Source organism: Opisthorchis viverrini (genome assembly GCF_000715545.1).
Source record: "Opisthorchis viverrini unplaced genomic scaffold opera_v5_8, whole genome shotgun sequence".
In the NCBI taxonomy this organism is placed as follows: Eukaryota; Metazoa; Platyhelminthes; class Trematoda; order Opisthorchiida; family Opisthorchiidae; genus Opisthorchis; species Opisthorchis viverrini.
In genome coordinates, this window is record NW_008751664.1 from 2,928,417 (window position 1) to 2,952,574 (window position 24,158).

General features: G+C 42.1%; 2 protein-coding genes across 2 annotated transcripts in view; one reads left to right on the plus strand and one right to left on the minus strand.

Annotated features, from left to right (window-relative positions):
* Nucleotides 1–7,690, plus strand: part of T265_12643 (hypothetical protein) — a gene marked incomplete at both ends in the record, with an annotated part of 24,450 nt that extends 16,760 nt beyond the window's left edge. Inside the window, 3 exons of the mRNA XM_009164725.1 lie at nt 813–955; nt 2,974–3,155; nt 7,233–7,690. Of these exons, the coding sequence (XP_009162989.1) occupies nt 813–955; nt 2,974–3,155; nt 7,233–7,283 (376 nt within the window). The remainder of the gene's footprint in view (nt 1–812; nt 956–2,973; nt 3,156–7,232) is intronic.
* A 2,088-nt stretch (nt 7,691–9,778) lies between these two features.
* Nucleotides 9,779–24,158, minus strand: part of T265_12644 (hypothetical protein) — a gene marked incomplete at both ends in the record, with an annotated part of 33,267 nt that continues 18,887 nt past the window's right edge. Inside the window, 6 exons of the mRNA XM_009164726.1 lie at nt 9,779–9,959; nt 10,009–10,067; nt 12,757–12,938; nt 15,344–15,486; nt 17,201–17,387; nt 19,523–19,904. Coding sequence (XP_009162990.1) covers nt 9,779–9,959; nt 10,009–10,067; nt 12,757–12,938; nt 15,344–15,486; nt 17,201–17,387; nt 19,523–19,904 — 1,134 coding nt within the window. The remainder of the gene's footprint in view (nt 9,960–10,008; nt 10,068–12,756; nt 12,939–15,343; nt 15,487–17,200; nt 17,388–19,522; nt 19,905–24,158) is intronic.

Sequence of the window (24,158 nt, forward strand, 5' to 3'; positions counted from 1 at the left end):
AACCATTACATTGTACATGCAGTTTTGTCCCACAGTTTTATCAAAGCGATTTACCAGTATTTCACTTAGAATGATCGTATAACGGAATTTCAGCCCCGAAACCACCAACCTCACGGATAGGAAATCTTCAATGAAAAGCAGCAATATTAACCCTATCAGCCTCATTATATAAAACTTTTTACTGGACACACCTCGAAATCTATTGATCGAAGTCTCATCCGTAGGCTTGGTTACCAAACCAGTACTGTTGGAAACCTAGTGCTCCAACCATCGACAAGGGGCTCCAAGTCGAATTCTGACCAGACAGGTAAGCTAATTTATATCTCAGTGAGTGCCCTAAAAATGAACCCCCCCCAGTTTGAGGCACTGTCCACTGAGATGTAGAAGTCAGGTTACCATAAGTTCCTTGCACTCAACACAAGTTAGATGTTCACATTTTTCACAAACCTAACCGAATAAATGTGTAGCAGGGAGCCACATTTTCTACTCCCGTAAGAAGAAGATTGTAGTAAAAGGACCTGCGTGACCATCTAAATATATAGACTTAGGGATATTGCGTTTTGCTATTGGGTGGGTCCAAACGGAAGCCGAATTGTTGGGCTCTCGCAGAAGACTGCATTCTCTTCATTTCATCCCCAGAATACAGTAACCGATTCTCCGAGGCCCAATTCTCCTCTACTTGAAAGACATAAGACGGCCATAATAATATATGAACATAATGTCGTTGAGTTAAGAAATAGAAATGAGGAGTGAACTAGATTAGGCTACAACTTTGAACGAAGCTTACTCCATTATTCTTCGTTGCTTTTCAGGTTCAACAAAATTCTAGCCTCAAGATCTTTTCCACACTTGCGTGCTGTGTTCGATGAGTATTCAAAAGTGAGCAGGAAAGATATTGAGCAGGCTCTCAAATCTGAAATGAGTGGTGATCTGCTGAGATCAATGCTGGCAGTTGGTGAGTAATGGTTGTCTAGAGTTCTATTTTCTGTGAAGAATTCCACATCAACCCCTGATCAACCTAAATTATGAGTTTTGATAATGTGCTGTAAGCACTTTTAACTTAGGAATTCTTCAAGCGTAACTCCGCATTAGGACATAAGTATATACCTTTGGCCTGGCCTTGGTATAATGAGAACAGTGAGTTTCCAACATCTGTGAATGTAATGATCATCATCATTGTTGATAAAATCCACCAGCAGTATATAATGGTGCTTAAATGCCACACAAACGAGAGAAAAGAAGGCCATAGCAAAAAGTAAAAGGCAGAAGGGAGAACCTGGTGTACAGAAGTCCCTGGTCCTCAGGGAAGGCGAAGAATTAGGTGCCCCACCCTTCGGCAGCATCTGAGTATTACGCTGAAGTTAGTCGTTACATGCGGGATTGACTCAGCTTCCTTTGTAAGCCTTTCCAGCATGCGTGCTACAGGGATCGGTTGCATGTCATTTCTTGCCGAGGCTCCAACCACGTACAAAGTGGATCGTGTTGATCAGGGACAGGAAGGCGTGAAGAATTCATAGCATTCACTTCACGCTGCCATATCGTTGCCTGTCTCCTTCGAACCTTTCACAAACTATGGCTTGGGACAAGAAAAGGCGCTTTCTTGGCTAGACGGCGGTTGAGCACGTGTTGTGTGTACCCCAACTCCTTTAACCCAATAAGATTAATCGGCCTCTCTGAATAGTCTGATGAGTTGCAAGTGTCATCCTTCACACCAGTAAGTTATCACAGAGGTCATCTACATCCTGCTGTGGAGACAAAGGTGATCAAATGTATGAAGAAGCCTAAGAACCTCATATCGGAAAGGCCAAGTTCCGCGGCCATAAAACAAGAACGTCTTTACAGATGTCTTGTATGTAAGCCTTTTAGTTTCATCGATAGTCTTTCATGACGGCACAAATGACACAAGGGGCAAATGCGACTCGTGGCTTGGTTATTTCCCCACTGAATTCATCGCTTATAGTAAAATAACGGCTGTGAGGCTGCCAAGTTAAGTGAGTTGGTGAACATACTGATGCACTTTATTCTAAAGTTTCAGAAAAGCATAAGACGATAGAGAATCTCCAAGTGTGATTTGACACTTTGAAGGTGCGAAGCGCGTGCCGAAACATGCGTCTGTTGAATGTGCTTTGCGCAAAATGGATAATCGTCACACAAAAGATGATGTCAACCACATAGTCCAAGTCCACTGGTCTCTCGTCAGAGACGAATTTGTTACCCAGATTCGTGGTCCCTTGGGTTGTGTAATCCACGATAATGTCGATGACAAAGTTGAACAAAAAAGCGAAGAAGGGACAAACGTGATGAGAATCCACTGGTTGGTGGGAGGCTTCTGCATTTTAATTCCTAAGCCGACTGAATGGATGGGAATAAAGAACATGGATAAAGTTTGGTAACTTAAGGGTATCACTCTCTGGCCAAAAATATTTAGGAGAGCCAATGTATCTACAGAGTGGGAGGCTGTTTGAGAGTCCACGAAGACCACGACTGTTGGTTGAAGGTACACGTGGCGCCTCTCAGACACCTGGAATAATGTAAGTAAATGGGACAACAACTACCAACCCGAACTCGTGCTTGATAGTCTTGGACCTGCGTCTCAAGGCTCGAATGAGGGGAATGCAACACAAGAGAGCCAGTAGCTTTGCTACCGCAAGCGTCAGACTAAATTACGTACGGTTGAAACAGTTGATTCTGGCAATGGTACGAACACTGATTAGGCCCATTTATCTGAACTATTTCTTCTTCCCAAATACATCAGAAAAACCTAGGCAAAATGTGAAACGAATATTCACCTTCATCTCTGATTAACACCTGGGGAAACTTACTTGGTACAGTGGGCCCCTAACGACAATTATTCATAATTTTCATCAGTGTGTACTCCACAAGGCGGCACCCCAGTTTGCCGTCCAATTTGTTTTCCTGAAACTCGAAATTCTAACTAACTGTTTTCCATGATGTCGTTTTCATTCCCGTCAGTGCGCTGCATTCGAAACAAGCCAAAATACTTTGCATATGCCCTGAAGAATGCCATGAAAGGCGCTGGAACAAGGGATCGGGCGCTCATTAGGCTTGTGGTGTCTCGGTGCGAGATCGACATGGCCAAAATCAAAGAAGAGTTCCAGAAAGAGAATGGCAAATCTTTGGAATCGTGGATCACTGTAAGTTGTCTTAAAATTTTCATCAAACCATATGATGAAACAGTGGCTGTTGTTTGAGTAATTCTAGGATGTGGAATCCCCTAAAACAGTAAAGTAAAAGTACCTTAATTCTCAACACCCCTATTGCTTACTGTCCGATATCACTTCAGCTTTTAAAGTTGATGAAGTTTTTTTCTGCACAATATACAATCCACTACTCTCCAGAGGACTGTGTCCGTGCCCCACAAACGTCTCTGGAGTGAGAAAACCAATTGATCAACCCGGATTTAAAGTTATTTCGTCAAGCTCGGTATGGCCATTGGAGAGAATCACAATACCAGCCATAAGCTTTCGAAAGGTTAATGCAGCAAGCAAGGTGATTTCTTGAAGCTTCGATGAAGTGACCTGGATGTTCTATGAACGTTTGCGTCGCACAGGTTGCGTGTGCATCTGCTGATCCATACTCGATCGATATTCGATCGATACATCGTAAAACCATAGTTGCCTCCTGGAAGTTAAGCGCTGGTACGTGTTACTGGTGCATTGCTGTCAATTATGATGGTTATAGGGACTGAAGTGTGACCGAAGTTCTTTAAATGTAGAAACGATAAGGCACACGCGTAAGAGAAAATCTATCGTCACCTTATATTGCATGATTCCGCGTGAATCATTTGTCACGAGCAGTAGCTATCGCAACATTTACTCAAGGCTTTCTTATATGGTGATGGGATTGTGCAAGTCTTCCATTGCAATTTAAGTGAGAACAGGTTCCAACGCAATTTTTTTATTTTATCAGTCCTTGTATGAACTTGTGGTCTATAATAGTGATTCAGTTAAAGGCATTTTTGTTTCTTCTTATTCCATTGAGCTAGTGATCCAATTGTTTAATACTTTGTACGGTCCCTATACCGTGTTTGTGACGGGGACTGTATTCAACATCACACACAAAAACCGACGCCAACAATTTTTATTCGTAACTACAGCATAGAAGCAGTAGCCTCAATATGATCTAGTATCAAATCGTCACCATCAGCAAAAACAATAACATTAGTGTTGACGTTAATGCTTTACTACCACACAAACGGTTTGTTTATTTAACTATAAATAAGGCCTTAAAGTGCAAAGAAGAGAAACGAGGGAAGTAGGGACCTGATGTTGGCCTCTAGCAAGCATTCTGAGGTGTAGACACCCCCAAGCACTCAGTCGGACAAACTGAAACGCTATTGACATCTGCTGGCCACCATTTCTTGCAGTGCCTCCAGCCAGATACGGAGAGAATCACATGGACCATATTTTGAAGGACGAACAGCGTCAACAACACCGGGACTCTTCATAATCCACTTCGTACTTTATCCGCCTCGTAATTTTAAAGAATATTCCGAATCCAATCAATTGGAAAAAGTTTGGGAACACTCCACATTCGTCGTGATGGTTAGCTGGCAATTTTCTTTAACTGTTTGTTCGCAAAAGCATAATGCTGTCTATTGTATTTAGTTTGGTGTCCCATTGGGTCATGTAACAGCTCACAAGATGGTCAATGAGTTTGATCAATTATCTAGCTACGGTTTTGCTCTCCACTTAAGTCATATTGTTTATGCTGCAGAAGTGACAGCTATTGAAATCAGGTGATTTCGATGTTGATTTGATCGAGTTCAGGGACAGAAATTGACCAACTGACGGAGTGGCACGTGACCGGGCTTGAGTAAAGTAGCTTGTTATTGGATCAGAACGGATCAGTCCAGAATTGCTTCAGGGGACCATCTGATCACGTACTAGTGTAATGAAATCGATTTTAGCATTGATCTAGGAACCCGCAAACAAAAGTTCACAATTTTTTAAACTGCATGTTGGAAAATCGTTCGCAGATTTATTTAAATGACACTGTGTTCGATGCTTTCAGGATTTCGAGATATCCTTCTTGACCTAAAGCCTGATCTGGTCAATAGAAAAGTGAACCCATCAGGTAAAGCCTATCAGCACATAGCACGTCGGGACACTTTCTGGGTGATAGCTCTGGTCAGCTGTCTATCGGTGGTTTCGCTTACCTTTTCGAAGTTTTCGGGTAAACTGAGCCGCATGATTCGCTCGGGAACTGTAATATCCCGTGACCTGAAACTTCCAAGACAAAGGAGAATCATTTGGCAACTACGTACTTCTTCATATGGCTTCTGGAAATATTTCTAACTTATAAAGTCCTCTGCCGTATGTATTAGTGCATGTTGTATTCCAGAGAGGATTTTCTTTTCACATAGAACAACCGACCAAGTGGAACAGGTAGATCAGTATCCTGGAAAGGCGCTTGCCTCTTGCGCCTTCACTGCCTTGTGTACCTGGTTCAATTAAAGAGCGTTCGAATTCATCCGTGTTCAGGTGCTATTGACAAGCGATGTCGCGACTCGCCCTCAGTTTAAAGAATGTCAATAGCCGTACGGAAAAAAATAGGAAGAGCTGTTGCTGCAAGAATAGATTACCAACTCCGCAGCGAAGGCCTTCTTCCTTTCATGAAAACCACTGCTGGCTTATTAGTCCTTGGTACTTAGGTGCTTGTTTCCTGAGTTAGGTAAATGCTTATTTGTAAGAAACAGAAGAGGAGTGTATAGAATCGGACAGAACAGTATGATATATATCGATAGCCATTTACAGACAAGGCTAATCCAGACGACGCTTGATAATGTGCCCAGGCAGGCCGAAGGAAACACCAGCGTTTATGTCCACGACTATACAAATGCAAACTGTTAAACCGAGAACAGACCTCTCTGAATGAAATAATCTTAACTTTCAGCTAGTCTTAGAGACTGGTTGCGATATCCATTTTAGAACCTCACTTACTCAGTAATAACGAACGAAACCAAGTAACCAACTGGCTGCCCACCAGAGTAAAAAAAGAAAACTTGCCAATCACCTTTAAAACGATTAAGTTAAAACTACAGTAGGTGTGCAACGCGCATGGATGAGCGCATTCAGCCCTGTAATTCCGACCCATGGGACTGTGGCCAAGGGTGTTAACGGATTATAGAGTGAATTCGAGTAGTGAATGCAAAGTTGCTAAAGTAGCTTAATTCTAATGATAATTGAACGGTTTATATCAGGAAGGTCAGATTCCTGAAATCAACTTCTGAACGCCCGGAACCTACTGCTCCACCAAAAGCTCAACTGGAAAGCCGGCAAGCATCCAGGCCAGTCAATCATTCGATCAATTCAGTAAAACCTGATGAGTGTTCTCTGCGCCACAGAAGCACGACCGAATGTGATCAGCATTCAGGCTTTTCACAGAGGCACGATCGATGTTGATGGGTGATGACAAACGCCTATCGGACAGCCTGGATCAATGTCAGAAAGTCCCCTTTAAATAGCGTGGGGCCGTTGTAACTTTTGCATTCTCACTCACTCGCTTGCTCGGAATACAGCCATCGTGTTCCCTTCTGTGAGTCTTTTCTCTCCGACACTAGGCACTGGAGCGGGTCAGCAGCAGATACCACAGATTGGCGAATCAGCAGATATAACAGTTTAAATAGGCATATAAACAGTGAAGTACAAATTCCAATTCTCAGCCAAACAAACAAGGCAGCCAAACTTATACTGGTTGCCTGTTCACGTAGGAATAGCATTTTTGAAGTTAGAACTACGCAGATTCGATGCGTCCCCTAATGTGAGTAAGGCTTCCAATTGTACTGGCACGTCAAGCTTAACAGGTCGGTAAGTATCGTCAGTTCGTGGTGCGCGTTGTTTGGTCCGTTAAAAGTTTGGGTGAAATTAAGCCTCCTTGTAACAGTGGACTTGTATGAAGCGGTTCGGTTGCTACTTGGATGAGCTAAATAGCCCATTCTTGTGAGACACCTGAGAAAATAAAACAGTGGCTCTGTGTTTTCCCTACAAGACTTTCCGTGTGAAGCCTAGTTTGTGCACTGTGTGACAATAAGTTTCACGATTTTTGTTCTATTTTGAACTTTTTTCAAATGATGATAAATCAAGCCTACTAAAACCTTAAGTTCGACCCATCCCTTCGATCCATTCCTTCGCTTATTTCAAACTGGAATGTAGCCATTTTCTCACCGAGCACGGTCCTGGCAAGTCTGACGCAATTTACCCCTATTTCAGGATGACACCAGCGGAGACTACAGAAAATTACTGCTTGCACTGGTCACATGAACACTGTTTCTCGACTGATGCCTTGTTTAACCGGATGAAGACACCTTCAGATTCCCAATATTAAGAAAGTGCTAACCTATTGATATCTGTCATTTGAAGAAATATTTTACTTGTTTTTACTAACTTAATTTTCACTATTCGGCCCTCCCGATCATTTTTCGAATGGCTTGTCTGACGCAAACACCCTTACGCGCGGGCTGATTTTTGCCAGAAGTATAAAGTCGACGTAAGCCTCCAGACACTCATTGGAACAAATTTCGTCAATATATCATGACCAGACTTCCATCTGTTTTTTGTGTAAATACTGAAGTTATGGGAAGCAGCAAAGTAGCCAGTATTCGATGAGGGTGGGTTGATGATATTATCTATTCAGACCGGTCACCCAGTGAGCGACCGTGACCATGGCTGAATTAATACATACTAAAAGTTTTGCGAAGCAGAACGTACAGCTCAAAGTGCACAGCAGTAGCATAAATCATGCTTGTGTGACCTACACCACATATCCTCAGGCGGGTACTCACTAGTGCGAATGGGGCAGAATATCGAACCATCGTCTTGAAGAAAAGTTTCACAGTCAAAATCAACCAGACAATTGGGCCCAGGGTGTTTCAAAACCGTGTATAATATACTGCTCAGAGAAATGAGTCAATCTGCCGACTTGATTTACTCGAGCTGTTAACTCCACACTCTAGACTTCAACGTCCACATTCTTGCCAGAGCGATTTTTGTCGGCACATCTGGTGACTTAATGTGTCTTCAACGTACTGATCAACAAAATTTGGCTCTAAAACAAAAACAGGTGTCTTTCAAAACGTGTCATGGCCACTTGGTTCAGAAAACGTACTGCTAATCAGCTGGCACGTGAGATGAATAATCCAAACAACTCACTCAGGCTTGAAAAAGTAGGTATGAGTAGAAGATTAAGAACTGATTCTTAAGCAACTCACATCCATTGAGAAATTGGCAGCTTGCCGCAAGCAGATTTCCGAAACCCTTAAGAACCGTGAAACCACTACCAAGGAATTTTGAATCCATGGGGAATCTACCGGTCAACCTGGATCAAGGTCACTCCTTGAGACAAACTTTAGTGAGAAACTCACGCAAGATAGAACCAAAATACTACACATGCAATGATGTAATAAGACTGTTGGTCCCAAGTTCACCAGACGAATTCTTGGTCAAGGAACTCAAATCTGCGTTTTCGTCATTGGACTAACTTTAAGTTTATAGGATACAGTGGAAAAACTTACAGAAATTGTAGTACTGACCGGCATTTTGATGAGGTATATTATGATGTAGGTACTACAGTCTGTCAACTTGGTTTGAGATTAACTTATTCGTTCCCTTGTATCTGATAATTAGACAAGTCGCTGTATTTTGTATCTGAAAACTGTTCAGAGCTGTAGTTCCATTCTCAGAGCCGCAACAGCCTTATGATAAGAAGCTTGTTATACATATTGCCGTCAGGTTTGCTTCTCAAAAATGTTGTTTTTACTTTTTTAATCGCTTTTGAATGATATTATCTCAGGAGAAGCCACCATTCAGAAAAGATATTTTAGATGGACCCATTCATATGATCTGCTCAATGGGAGGCAACCGTATTTACTTTGGTATGGACTCACCAGAGTGATCACTCCAGGACAGGAGGCCGGCTGGTCAACTGAGATTAATGTAAGCGTGAATTTTATAGAACCCAAGACTTTCTCCAGTAGTTGAATGGGAAAGAAAGCAACAATCCGTTTGCAGTTTCCTCCAAGATATGTGGGACGACGTGAAACATGCACGACACCGACCCACTGCAGTTTATCCATCCTTTGGTTTATATAGGTTAACCACTTAGATGAGCATCCAGAATTCTGTTTAGCGGATTCTGTGTGAAGTTGTACTCTGAAGATAGCGTTGTACTGGTTCATCGCCCGACCGATGGATGAAACAAAACATCACGCGGTAATTTTTCATGAGTTTACCAGCATCAAGGGATTCCCAAGTCGGTCTCAACCGATCGCTTCTTTACTCTTAATTCTCATAACTTCACAGTAGACATGCTGTCAGACAGAAATGCGCACGAATGAGCTATAGATGAGGCAAAAATTGCACTGGTCATCACATGGAAACGTGTGGATATGATGAGATTTTACCAAATGCAGTATAGCCTGGCTACAAATGTTAACGAGGGAGGCTGCGGAAAACTATCATTTATGAGTAGTACGTCTTTCAACCTCAATTCTATTCCTTAATTTTGCCATATATACTTAAATGTACGCCTCTGGATTGTGTTAACCAAAGTGGAGGAGTTCGGTGTGTTACTCTGAATGGCACCAAAGTGCACTCAGGTGGGTGAAAGTCACGCTCTGAGGCTTTCAGATGAAGAACTATGGAGCTAACTCATCATCATCATCATCATCATAGACAGCATGACATCAGTGTTCAACACCGATGCTTCACTGCCGTGCAACCATGACGATGTGGCATGAGTTTATTTGTGTATGTGCTATTCATGGTTGTACGTGGGCTGGGATACTGCCAGGGTGCCCACACCTAGACAGGAGGACGATTAGGGTCCTCAACCAAAGCCTTTGGCTCAAAAGCCTAACCACAAGGCAGCAGTGTTTGGCGGGAAATGCAAATGCATTACCATTTCTACGGAACAAGTCGCCACATGTTCCAACCCCCAACCTGGAGGGCCAGGAGACTGTGTTCGTCAGACCTCTAACCATTGACCAACCTGGTATGAGAGACTCTGTGAGTGTCGCGAGGCACTCTCCAGTATAGCTGAATGGATCGCTGAGGTGCGCAAACCGTCACACCACGGTAAGGTCCAGTCTCTTCGTGACGGAGCTAACTAGCAGCGGTGAATGTAAACAAGCCAGTGTTTACCGCTTCACCGCACTTCAAAAATAGTAAGAATGGTACTATACTACGTAATCCATTTGTGGTCCGTTAGAACACGTTTTCGTTCGATCTGAAGGTTTATATTGTCATAAACATGTGTAATATTGTCTGGAGTATGTATGCTCTGAATGTGTCACATAAGTTACATGAATATTATGGGTGAATCTGATGAGTTCTTTGCAAATAACACGTGTTGAAGAAACGGAAAAGTGATTTGTGAACGATTCATGACTCATCCAGAAATAAGCGCAAGAAGTAATTTTTTATAATCGCCCGAAGTGTCATCCTGGAAGGTTTGAAAAAATTGGGTAGAATAAAATTAGAAGCAAATAAATGGGAAAAGACAATTATATTACCGGATCAAACAGTTGTAGAGAAACCAAAGGGTACACTATAACAGGCGACAAACGCCAGGGCTCATTCATTGTCTGTCGTGCCCAGAGTCAATAAATAATTCTGCGCACGTCGGGAGAACTCACGCAGTTCCTTCTCTTGTTCGCTTTAGTTAACGGTTCACTAATTTAGATCTTTTTGTAAGTCGACTGATCCACATTGTTGATAAAACTGGATCGGATGGTACGGAGAAATCTCCGATGCTTGGTGATGTGTGAGAACAACTCTAGTCAGGTTTCACGAGGATTTAGAAGATATTGGCTCTAAGTTTACGTTTGAAAGTCCTAGAGTTCAAAATTCCGTGTGGCTTAAGTGATGTTCATCAAGAATAAGTAACTAGCATCCATCAAACTCAACGAAAGATTCCATGCTGGACTGGTAATTAGCGTTGCATATATATTCATATTCAAGGTAGAGCTCCTGGTCAAACAAAAAATTGCCGAGTTGTGGAAACCGGACCTCAAATCATTCTCCATTTTCATCTTACTGATCTCGCGTGCGCTGCCCATTGTAGAGGCATTTTAGCGGCAGTTGGTTAACTGTCATCGTGCTCATTTCCTCCAGCTGGAACGTCAGCTCGCCGATCCACATCGCTCATCAAAACAATACTGGTAGTGTGGCAACATGAAAATGAGTTAAACGTTTGGCAGCCACTCGATTTTACACTGAGTAATTACTTCAACGGGTTCAAAATGAGTTAACGTTTGGCAGCCACTCGATTTTACACTGAGTAATTACTTCAACGGGTTCCTTCCACTGCGCCCCCACTGTAGAATAAGACGAACTTTCAAACTATGGTGTACATCAAAACAGGTGAGACATGTCCCACAGTCATCCCATCCACCAGGCATTTGCTCGCATCCTTGTTGTTCCACCCAGCCCCACTTTCTGTCCTCAATCGATTCACTGCAACACAATCAATTAACAGGTTGTAAATTCAAACCCAGTCATCAGCATTGATCAGCGAAACACTTGTATTTCGTGATACTCCTATGAACGGTACGAAATGAGTGTGGATATGGTGGAACTCTGCCCCAAGCAAACTGGTCCAGAATCAAAACATTCACCTATCCTATATCATCAACTACGCTTACGTAGGGGGTAGCCAGTTGGTTCAACCCATCTTGAATACTTTATTATGGTTCAGGGTCAGTGTACACTTTCTGAAGGAAATCGCCTTATCAGAGCCCAGACTAGCTGAGATCAAGCTGTGTGTTTTGACATTTGAGCAAAGTCACATAATTCCCAAGTAAAACAGCTGATCTTGCTGCATGATTAAGTAGTACCATTGCGAATATTAAAGCCTCTTTTATGGGGATCCAAATAAGAAGGGCTTGTATATGTGGACATGAAAGAGTTCGAGCTCATCACCTTCTTCTAGAAATCATGATGCAGACGTCAGGACGTTGCGTGGATCGCAGTTTGACTGCTTATCAAAGGGTAACGTGAGCTAATGCAAACAGCATTCATGCAATATCATTTCTTAGGTCAACTTGCACAGTTATTTTTGAGTGCAGAGCACATCGGTTACCCAGTTGCAGCTTTGAGTAGACAAGTGCGCCTACAGTGTTAGGTGAGCTCAGCGTAGCGAACGGATTTCAAAGGCTAGTTCTAAGAAGATGGGACATGCATATCGTCATGCCACCTCTTATTACTGTAAGCGCCGTGAGTTGCGTGTGTTCTTTGGCTTGTTCGTTAAACTAGATGAACTGACTCCAAGCATTTCACTCCTACACGGTGCATTATCATAAATACTTTCTACAGTTAACCAAAAGATTATGTTGTCTGACGAACTAAGTTTCAGTTGACATTCATGAAACGGTACAAAAAGGATGAAACGATATTGTTTGCGAAAACGGTCTATTTAAGGAAAGCATTCTGAAACGTCCCATGCAGTGTGCGACATACCGCAGTTTCGTAAACGTTGTAGACATACCACGGAAAATATGACCGACTAGTTGGACGATGGATAGAAATAACAGCTAAAGGAATTGAACAGTTTTAGGCCATCGTGTTTTTAAAAAACCCCGTCATGTTTGAAAAAAAGCAGTACCAAAGCATTTTGTCGTTGAAGCGAAAGCATTTGATCTGGGCGCAACTCACAAGCATCGGAAAACAAAACGTCTATAGACTTGTATAGACTGTACAAACTCAAATTGGCTCGACCATCTGGAACGCATTTACTTACAGAAATCCATGATTCAAGCGTCTTCCCGCTTTCCTTTTGAAACTCTTCCTTTATTTTCCCCATATCCATCTCACAACGCGAGACAATGATGCGAATAAGTGTCTCATCCTTTGTCCCCAAACCTTTCATGGATTTCATCAGTTCCTTAGCGAAGTAGCTCTGTTTGTTCTGAATGCATTGTACTAATAAAAAACATGAAGAGGTAGTAAAATCACGTAGCGTCACGAAAACAGATTTCTATTGCTAATTGTTATTGTCCATAAGAGATTAAACTGACACACTGCCGTTCCTAAAAATTCTCCTTATTTGAGAAAACGTGTTGGTAGATAGGCAAGTATCTTCTCTTTACTTATTGTTGATTTTGTTCTACTGATATTGTTCACGGTTTTCAGAACGAAACAAAATAAAGACTGGAACAAGTAGTATTGTTATTGTCGATAAGAGATTAAACTGATACACTGCCGTTCCTAAAAATTCTCCTTATATGAGAAAAAACAAGTTGGTAGATATGCAAGTATCTTCTCTTTACTTATTGTTAATTTTGTTCTACTGATATTGTTTACGGTTTTCAGGACGAAACAAAATAAAGACTGGAACAAGTAGCTTGAATTTTCGGCTTTTCATTATTTGGCTGAATCAGTGTTTGTGTTGCGGTTTGCTGTTAGTTTGTTGGGAGGTTCAAACATTTCCATCCTGCAAGTGAGGAGAACCTTTCCGTGCTGAGGAACCGATAAGCAGTGTAGAGCTGTTCTACTCATACTGAGAGTTACAAATAGTGTGAATGTGATGAAAATTAGGGAGTATAAAACCGGTGACATTCAATTGTTCTGCCATGAGCTGCGGATCAGCAACGTTACTAAATCACCCACCCATCTGTAGAAGAAACTCGAATCAGGAGATATCATCTTTAACTGATCCCATTAGTTAACCTCCGAACATCAAGGAGACAACTGTTTCTCATTCTAGCAAGACTACATTTTCCCGTACACTAGTTCTAAGGAGTGCCGTGTATTCTTGAAGTTTTCAGAATGAGCCATGTTTTCAGAGTTGATGATAGAATGGATATGAAACATCCCAATTGATTTTGTTCACGGATGGAACCAAATTATTATTGCTCATCATTTAAGTTTACTTATATCGGGGTAGCAGATGAAAATCAATTTTCGTATGTGGGCTGTCTGAGTATAGCTGCTTTCTTCACAAAGATAAGCTCAGTGATTTCCTTATGTTGTAGAAGAGTTAGGCAACTGAGAGAAAACGGGTTGAGTCAAACCATTGTCCTGGACTGTTAGAATCTGTGAAACAAGATATCAACTATGCTGCAAGCTTACTTGAAAACAACGCTGGAAAACGATGATTAGAGGTGGAATACACAAAGCCAAAAACCGAATGATGGGTGGGCATCAAAAACGATTAAGGCAACGCAACAAGATGTCCGGTGATAACATAGGACTAATCAACGAATATCTGAGACAGTGAGCGGGATTCTAAAAGAAATAAATGAAGCAGGATGCCTTTCCTAAAAATAAACGCTCTTGTGATTCAAGTAACTTTGTGACACTGTCAAACAATATCCCTTTCTGATCATAAATTTTCTCATCTTAACATGCAATGAAATCCGTATACAAAATAAACAGTACAGTCATCAGTAGGCTCGTAAATGAATTTGAATAAACGAGGAAAAAGTAATGCAAACTGCTTTGTATTTCAGCCAAACAAAAGGATTGCAGGCTTCTCTCCTCAAGAGACAATGGTCTCCCTATACAAGACCATTCCAAAGCGCTTACGTATGATTTAGCTTAAAACCAATACCAGACGTTCATCTACAAATTCCACCCCATGTTGTAATTTCCAGACAGAAACAGCAAGTTGTAAGAGTGCTGCCCCCGACTTCCCTATAATTTGGCACAAACTTCCATCTAACCAGGTGCACTGAAGCTGGGGAGCCTCCAAATACTATTTTCAATTGCGTGACTTTACTTTGCTTGTCTCTCGCGGGATTTAGTAGGCGAAAATACCATCCAAATACGATCTTTTCTTGGGGTTCCAAGTCCTTTCTAAGAATCAAGAGAAGGGTAAACGTCTGGGGACAAATTTCTTTAAAAAAAACTAACTGAACAATAAAGGGAGTTTAGCAGGCGCTGAGCTTAAGGATAGCATATGCATTATTTTGTGTACAAAATGTACACAAAAAGACAACATACATAATTCGAAGAACGACATCACGTTATGAATCTTAAGTCTTTCAAGTTTTAAGATTTTTAAGACGTTTCACTATTCGATTTCAGAATGAACCAGCAAGTGTGATGTCAGTGTGATGTCGGTTCACTCTTGCCCCGAGCACGCTTCGTCCGAATCCTGAGAAGTTTTCTATTCTTTATTCATTGTAGTCGTCAGTATGTGGTAAACTCCCCCGATGCCGGGAGGCCGAAGCCGGCTTGATCGGTACCAGATGGCGCAGTGACTCGGAGGTCACTTCCGTTTACTACTACTCTACTGGAACATTCTTCACACTTTTTATCAAAAGGGTATTAATTGCACTCGCTTAACGGGTAGAGAACATTGAGCCAAAATTTGCCAAACGTACCAATAGCCAACATTGTTTTGCGAAGATCACCACTCATCTCCTTTTTAATGGACGTCTCAATATCGCTTTTGCTGACGTTCGCGTATTCCACAAAAACAGCACGCAAGTATGCAAATGACTTTGACGCCAAGAGCATGTTAAATCTGAAAATGTAAATCAATTGATCAGATGACTGAATTGAGTACGTCTATAGACCTAATTTATTGCCTACCTTCATCATCTTGGACACGAATACACCAGTGGAGTAAACACGTGACTAAATGCCACAATCGCTAACAGCATCAGATGGAGGAATGAGTCTGAGCCACCCTAAACTTTCCTACAAAAACAGTCTGCTGAATGTTTCTGCCGTTTGTCGGTATAAAATGGAGGAACATGAACGAGTTCTGTGGGTGCTACTACTAATAGAGTTGAATAACCTTGTGTTTTCATTGAAGGTATATTTTGCGTGATAATAGCACTTTGATCCTATCCGTGATTGGGTAGTATGAAAGAGATGCTTCAAGATTAGGGTACCGTTAAGACCCTTGAAGTGCAGGATATACACCTCGGGGAAAGTCTACGCGGCTTCACACTGAGTCTGGTGTTCACGACTAAACACACATACAATGCACTTTTCAGAATAATTACCGGCTGCGATCTTCCAGTGCTAACAGACGGTTCTATTAAACGCTTAAAACGAGTGGATAGGAATCTCAGATCCATTTAGTGAAAATCCTAGGCTGGCGTAAGTTCAGGCGCATCCATCTTGAGAGGACTGACACTTCTCGAGTTCCCTGAAGGAGGTTGAACCCCCCTTGGAACATTCCGGCTTGGAACTTTAGACGAATTTAGATTTCTGTGAAGGCTTCTTATAGGCTCCAGCTGATTCATTCTCGGGATTTTACCCAGGTATCATGTGTAAAACGCCAGGTGATCTCCAACCACAAATGACAAACCATGGTTGTTCCCGGTCAATTCCGTCAACTTACTTTGAAGTGTTCAAATTGTAGGAGATCAACTCCACTATATCAAGCCGGAATAACCTATCTTATGTCTATTCTTGTCTGACCATTGATAGCTTTTCTTTTCATCTGGTAGAACTAGCGTACGCAGTAGCTATCATGGTTGTTTCCGTCGATAACGCATTTTAGTGTAGCAGCAGTCACAGTCGCCACTAACCCTTAAATAATAATGTCACATGTTTGTTTACAACATTCCATCTTCTATTTTGATATCTCTTGATTTAGTGAGTGAGACGGGTGGTTAACGATCTCCAGTTAAAGTCATTGTGATATTGCACGAACATAACAGGACCCGTTTTTAAAAAAACTCAAGATCTCGTTAGTATTATGTTGCCAGTAGTAACCGGAGACTTCCGAATAAAATTGTCATTGGGGCGAGGTGGCTCAAGTGGTTAGAGCGTGAATTTACTAGCCGGAAGGTCCGTGATTCGAGCCCAACCTTTGCCTCTCGACTTCCCCTGTCTAGGCTTGGGCGACCTGGCAGTATCCCAGCCCTCGTGCTTCCTTCGGGTAGCATGGCAGCTAGGCACCGAAATAGTGTTACAACCGAACGTCATTGGTTAGCAACTCATTTAGTCGCTGTTTTACGACAGCCGATTGAAACCACCCTACTTGCGAGAGAGATATATATATATAAACCATTTTTATAAATAAATTTCCCAGTTAAAGTGACCATATCCCAAGAAATACGATCCCCTCTTTCGTGTACTAGGTTGGGCTTGTACCACTAAAAGTGTTTTTTCCTTAGCGTCTATTCAGAGCTTGGAATGCCTGGTAGATATGTGTCCAACAGTGTATCTGTTCACACAACAGTTAATGTAATCTGTCATTATCGGAGGTAAAACACCCATACTTGGACTCGTCGGTTCCAAGATTCTTCTCCCCGGCTTCATACAAATCCTCTGCATCCCGTCGTGCAGCATTTCGGTCGAATGTGAGACTTTCATCGCGGTTTGCTTGCAGTAGGCTCACCATGATGCGTTTGAAATTGCCGGATGTGTCGCTGATTACATCCTTCTCAAGGTCACGTCCAGGATTAACTGTGTGAACGGGGAGGTGTGGTGGAGAAATTGCCTGATCAACCAACATAGAGTGATGTGCAGTATAGTGATAAAGATTGAGTAACACAGTCGCACGCACCTAGCAAGCGTGGACCCTAGATGACCACATTTTTATTGTATGTTACCTCAGTCTGCACGTCATTCAGCAAATGAATAAGGGTGTTTTTGAAGTTTCTCCAAATTTTTGCATTTTGTCTAAGAAATGCGCACATATTATGCGGCTTTACCTCAAAGAGGGACAACCTACAATGCCCCAACCCACATCCGAAAGTCTGGATACACTTTCCGTTGGAAGTTGCGTTCATTTTGATAGTATAATAAACCTTCCATCACGAAAAAGAGTGATTTGGTTTCTTTTTGGAGGAAAAGATCGATCGTTCGGAGGTACTCATATTTTCGGCCAACCGAATACGCTACTCTGTATTCTGCAATACATGGATGGCTTCACTTCGGATGCGTCTTCCTGAGAGACGGTTTACCGCCCGTCAACAGGTAGAGCTCTTTTGGTTGCTGCTTTAAACAGTTGCTTACGGTTGACGCATCTTTCCTTTAAATTCGGGCGGTTTGAAAACTCAGAACACAGCTAAGTGGGTATGTTCAGTGTTAAAATTGGTACCCAACAAATTAATGGATATAAGGATACCTTGTTCAGTGTGAAAAATAGGGTATAATTGGTATAGCGAACCGCTGACATCAAGAGCCTCAAACAGGTTGATAAAAATGATGTCGATACTGTGTGTGAAATATCTAGATAGACGGTAGACTGAGGATTCTGCATGTTTTTAACAATTAGTAATCACAAACGGTTGCTGGGAAGCTAAAGATCCGGAATATGCGACATTCTAGAGGCTAACTATTTGACTATAGCAGTCGAGGTTCATTTGAATGTTTCAGAGACGAGAAAACGCAGATTCTATTTATCTAGATTCAGTTTATACTTTCTCTTGCTGGAGCGAATGTAGTCGGTTGGCACCTAATTGCCACTCAGCAGCCAATAAACTACTATTATTTAGATATCATCTACAGGTTCTTCAGCCCTACACTTCAAGGTCCCCAGATGTTGTTATGTTATGGCTTCGGAACAAAACAATGGTTAGGTTTTTCTGCATCTGGAGGCATTAACACCTAAAGCATGTTCGTTTTAAAGACAGTGAGGCAAAGTTCCTTCCCCCTTCTATAGGAGATCGTTTCAAAATAGTGAAATGAAAACATACTGCGATATCTCGAATAACGTGTCAACTGAATCATGAGGCGGCCTGTGTGCGGTATATTCAGTTGTAAAATATCATAAACGAGGGATTCAGTTGAGTCTCTTGTGAAAATCAAACTGACTTTCAAATGAGTGTATTTGTCGTAAATCAAATCCTGTTGGCAAACACACTGACTGCCTTTTAGCTTGATTATGGATATAAGTTAGAGGAATCGGCACAAGCCACACAGTCAGAGCGTAAGCACTTCATTAGTATCCACATAAAATAGGATAATTTGTGATCAGACGATTGTGGGGATTGTTATTTAAAATGTTTCTTTTAATATGATGACAGTACGGTTTGTCGCATTTATGCCTGTATTTCCTAAATCCGTTTTGAAATTCTACCCTAGAGATGGTAAAAACGTTATCTCAAGTGTTCTCTTTTCTGGTTAGTCAGTCGCATGCGTGGACATTGTTATGTCAGATACTTTGACTTTTCTAGGTATCTACAATCGACCCACTCCAGGTCTGTATGGATGATTCAGAGGTGACGCAAGAAGGCATAAAGGTACATTAGAAAGAAATTGTACTGTACTATGCATTTGTACAGCCTCCGGGAGTACTGTCAAGGCAAACGCTGTTTCAACGAGAAAGTAACGTCTCGCCGCCAACTAAGATTTTCTAAAGAACGTCAAAAAGATTTCAGGTTCAAATAGTCTAAAAGAAATAAACAAACAAAACCGAAGAATGCAAAAATTTGCAAAGCATTATTACAATCTGTTTTCTCGTAAAGCCTCAGTCCTAGCTTATTTGTATCTCTACTGGCTCACCGAAAAATATCAGGTAACATGGTCGTGCTCTCGAACAGGTCAAATGATAGTGGGTATTTGCTAGTTGAATTAAGCATACACGGTACGCTTACCTTTGGTGTAGGCTTCTTTGATCTGGCGAATTTGGTCGTTTGTTCTAGAGCAGAGGATTTCAATCAGCGCGCTCTCATCCGTACCCATCCCCTTAACCGCCTTTCGTAATTGTCTGGCATCGAATTCGGCCGGACTATAGCACAAGGCCTCAACACAATCGTAGAATCGGCCACTCAGTTCTGAACTGAATTCTTTGATCAAATCTTTCCCGTACATGGTCTTGAACTGTAGTACAATTTGAGTCCTTTGGCTTGCGGTTCGAGCTCCCATGATTTCTATGATAGTTTTCTCATCTGTACCAATTCCCTTCATAGCTTTGCGCAAGCGTTCGCAATCATCAGGAGCATTGAAGTTTGGATAGGGTTTTAATGTTGGTGAGTACTGTGTAATAAGTAAAACAAGTATTGCATGTTTATACACATTTGGACAAACAAACTCACATTTTATGAGACGAACAGAATGAGACTTTCTGTGACCGAAAAAACTGACTCCCTTTATCATCATCATCATCATCATCATCATCATCATCATCATCATCATCGACAGCATGACATTAATGTTCAACATCGATGCTTCACTGACGCACAACCATGATTTATCTGACAACCATGATTTATCTGAAAGCCTTATTGTAAAGAAAAGAGTAAATGTGGATGCGTGGGGGAAAGTGCCAGCTTACCACAATCATTTCGAGGTATCTATACCTCCAGACGTTCACTCAGGCGATTTGGATAGAAACTGACAACGGTTAGCAGCCATATCTTGTAGTGTCTCCAACCAAGTACAGTGAGGATCACGTGGTCCCCATCCTGGAAGGCGAGTAGCACCGACAGCATCCAAGCGTTTCGTGATCTCCTCTGCCAAGGCAAGGGTTGGCCACCTCTCTGTTTACGCCACTCTGAGTTGGGCATGGGAAACAGCACTCTCTTTGGCAAACGATGGTTCGGCATACGCAACACGTGTCCCAACCAAAGCAACTTTTGGTGCTGGACACATTCTTCAATACAAGCACCCGTTGCACAACCGAAAACGCGCATTCTAGCTGCCTCGTTACGTATTCGCCGACACCAACCCACACGAGCTATGATTCTGTCGAACACCTGAAGACGCATCAGTTCCGCTGCTCGAATAGGCCAAGTCTCACATCCATACAACAACGCCTTTGTGATCCATTCAGATTTCACGAAACAGCGAATGGCTGCCTTCATACCGTGACCTAATGCAAGACCGCTATTGATACGAGGAGTGCTTCTCAGAAAACAGTACATTTGGACTATCCTCAAGGATTTCTGGAGTTCTTCAACAAACCCAATAAAATGTTTCTGATTGTCTCCCAGAACGAACATGTACAAAGGATTGCTACGATAATGATCGCCACCTGTTCTTTATGAATGGTCTAGGAAAGGTCTGACGTCTCCAGTGACAGTATTCACGTGAATTTACTGAAAGAGCCGCACAGCACTCACCTTTTTTCATGCAGCCTTAACTTCCCGCACCTACACTCTGCGTCAACTCAACGTGTATGCATCATGTGCACACAAGATCCACAGCTTTTTCACGACAGCTTGAGCGCAGTGCGCATGTAGTTGTGACAAACTAGTCACTGCATAAGGGGCTACAAACAGGAGTTGTTGACATTTTAGTTGAAGCCGGAATAAGCTCTAGGTCTGCAGTAGATGATTCCAGATAGTATTCCTAGTACCGAACGCCAGCGTGTTTACGATCCGGTTAGCAATGGGTGACTTATGTGAAACAAGTCTCCAAACTGATTCTTACAAAACTAGTCTCACGAAAGGTGCTGCAAGTTATACTTGAGATGATTGAAAACATTTGGCTGCTTGCATCTTTGCTCTGCTATAGAACTGATCTAGAACGATACAATATTGGAAGTTACCAAAGCTTGTCAAATGCAGCGCCAATCACTTTGTAAAAGAGATAGGTCAATTTTTCGGCGCAGCAGTCGTATTACACAACGGACGTTGGACGATTATTCATCAGCTTACTGAACTCTAATCCCCACAATTGTAATTGCAGAATCAAGTCGCGGTTATAAGCCGGTGACTTTCTAGGTGGTTTGAGACATCTAGCACCATTTGTGTACCAATGTGTATTGGTTACTATTTGAAATGAGTTCGATTGTTGTAGCTCGGACATAACAGTACTAAATCAGCATATTCTTCCAGCACGAATTCTGATGTAAACATAGAGAGGACTTAACTATTCGACCGCATTTACTGACCAGTCAGAGTGCACTTGTGGTGAAAATACCAGCCGAAGCGCCCATCTTCTAAACAATATATCTATGCTCCCAAGCGATTTTCTGCCATTTACTTGATGTGGAAGGCTTGAGTTGATGTAGACACGAGGGAGAGATCGGCGAAGTTTTCTGAAGCGTGCTGGAAGCTAGTGAGCTGTTGTCCACCTACTTGACATTAATTAGAGGTTAGCCACCACAGTATCAACTTCTCCGTAATGGTAGCATTGAAAACTAATGTCAGAATCAGCACTTTTCAGCTCAGTACTTCTGCGCTTGCGATGAACAATGGATCGTACAAGTCTTCGCTGTTGGAAGTTTATCTGCGATTTGCTCTAAAATGCACACATTAAGCAGGAAGACCAACAGGCCCGTAAAAACCGCATTCAGCTGTTCCGCCCACCGAGCCCCTTATTGTTTCTGCAAAATCCCACGCGATATGCCACCTTACGTATACCCCAATCAGTTCTAATGAAGAGGCTCATTACTCAGACAATCTATCCGATCGTAACTTCGGACAAAGCTCCCCTTAAGGAAAGAATGCAGTGGTATCTACCTTTCGGTATCTACCGGCGATCAGACCTTCACTACCTTCCTTGAGTAATGCATCCAAGATTTTTTCAGCCATCTAAAAAACGATTATTTCAAGTTTCAAAATAGGTCCTTATGGGGGGTTGATCATTTAGTTGGCGCCACCCGAGTGGTTTTCTGATGTTTTCAGGCTCTTTTTTTGCCTATCACGCTGACTGAATGAGATGTGCTTGGCAAAACGAACGGAAGTAAATCCACACCAATGTGAAAACCAGCAATTTTGTTGCTAGAAAAATTTTCTTCGGGTTCACTACAAGAAGCACAACCACTAACCCACAGCTACGCACAACTACGCACTGATGATGTCACCTCGATTGGTAATGAAACGTTTGCAACCAAAATGCCCAGCTCAGCGAACAAGCCAACGACCAACAAACTATTAAGGCTTAATCAAACGATTGCCAGTAATTGCTGTGGTGAAATCTTATTTTTTAAAATTGATGTCGGAGCAGCTTTCTTCTACTAAATGACATTCGTATTGTCAATATATCCGACTTTTACGTTTACTGTAAGCTGACTGTAAACATACTTTCATCTGATTAGTTCAGACCGTAGAAAAACTGGTTATGTCCACTGTGAACCATTGGTGTTCGAAACATGTGTTTATTGATTCATGCAGATCGATCGACAACGGATGGTGTTGCATTCACCACGGGTAATCTGAACTCCTCTGATCAGACTAGCTAATGCGTGGAAGGTTACATGCGCAATCAAAATGATGTATCCTAATTCCTGTTTATGTATTCAGCCATCAATATTATAGACGGATTTCATACAATGCTCTAGTTGACCAGATCTAGATAACCCTTAGAACCCAGGGTGTTCTATGCAAACCGAATAGTCTTCCACAGATGCGCAATCGCCCTCTCGAAGGGGACTATCTATTTTGCAGTAAGCGGGAATCTACATGGATTCCATAAGGTCGACATCCCTGAACGCTCTCCCAGGTTTTTACAGTTTAAGGTTGTTCAATTGATGCGACGTTACTGTCCCACGACGAAATTGTATCCAGTAAGCAAAGGAGTCTGACCTCCTGAAGCCACATATGAATTTCAGAACAAACATCATAAACAGCTTCAAGGATAATGTAATGAATACTTCGCCATTCAGAAGAACCGAACATGCACTTTGTTAGTTAATAAGTAATGGACTTCAGAAGGTGCTCGTTCACATCGCCGTCGTGCAAACTGTCCGTTATCTGCGCCGGCGTAATGATTCTGGTGGGTCCTCCACCAAGTTTCTCTCTTATTGCGGCTCATCGGCAACACAAACCCTTGGTCGTATCGAGCTTTAAATGCCGGTCATTTGGCATAAATTCTATAATTCATGCAACCACCTGCGACTAATTCCAAGCGTATGGGGCACTACCTGACAGGAGGATCAATCAGTCGACAAAGGCAGGACAACAAACAGGTTGTCGTTCGGGGAGTTATGGCGAACCACTCTCATCGCTCAAATATGAACGCGGCCTCCCTGTTTAAGTGATGCAATCCAGGTGCATCCAGCGCAAGAGGGTAAAGTAGTAATTACACCCCCGTTTAAGGTGTCATATATTCAGGGTTTAAATCACGTTACTGACAGGGGGAGTTATACCACTCTCATCGCTCAAATATGAACGCGGCCTCCCTGTTTAAGTGATGCAATCCAGGTGCATCCAGCGCAAGAGGGTAAGGTAAAAATTACACCCCCGTTTAAGGTGTCATATATTCAGGGTTTAAATCACGTTACTGACAGACATCCTGACCCATATATATATATATATATATATATATATATATATATATCAAGCA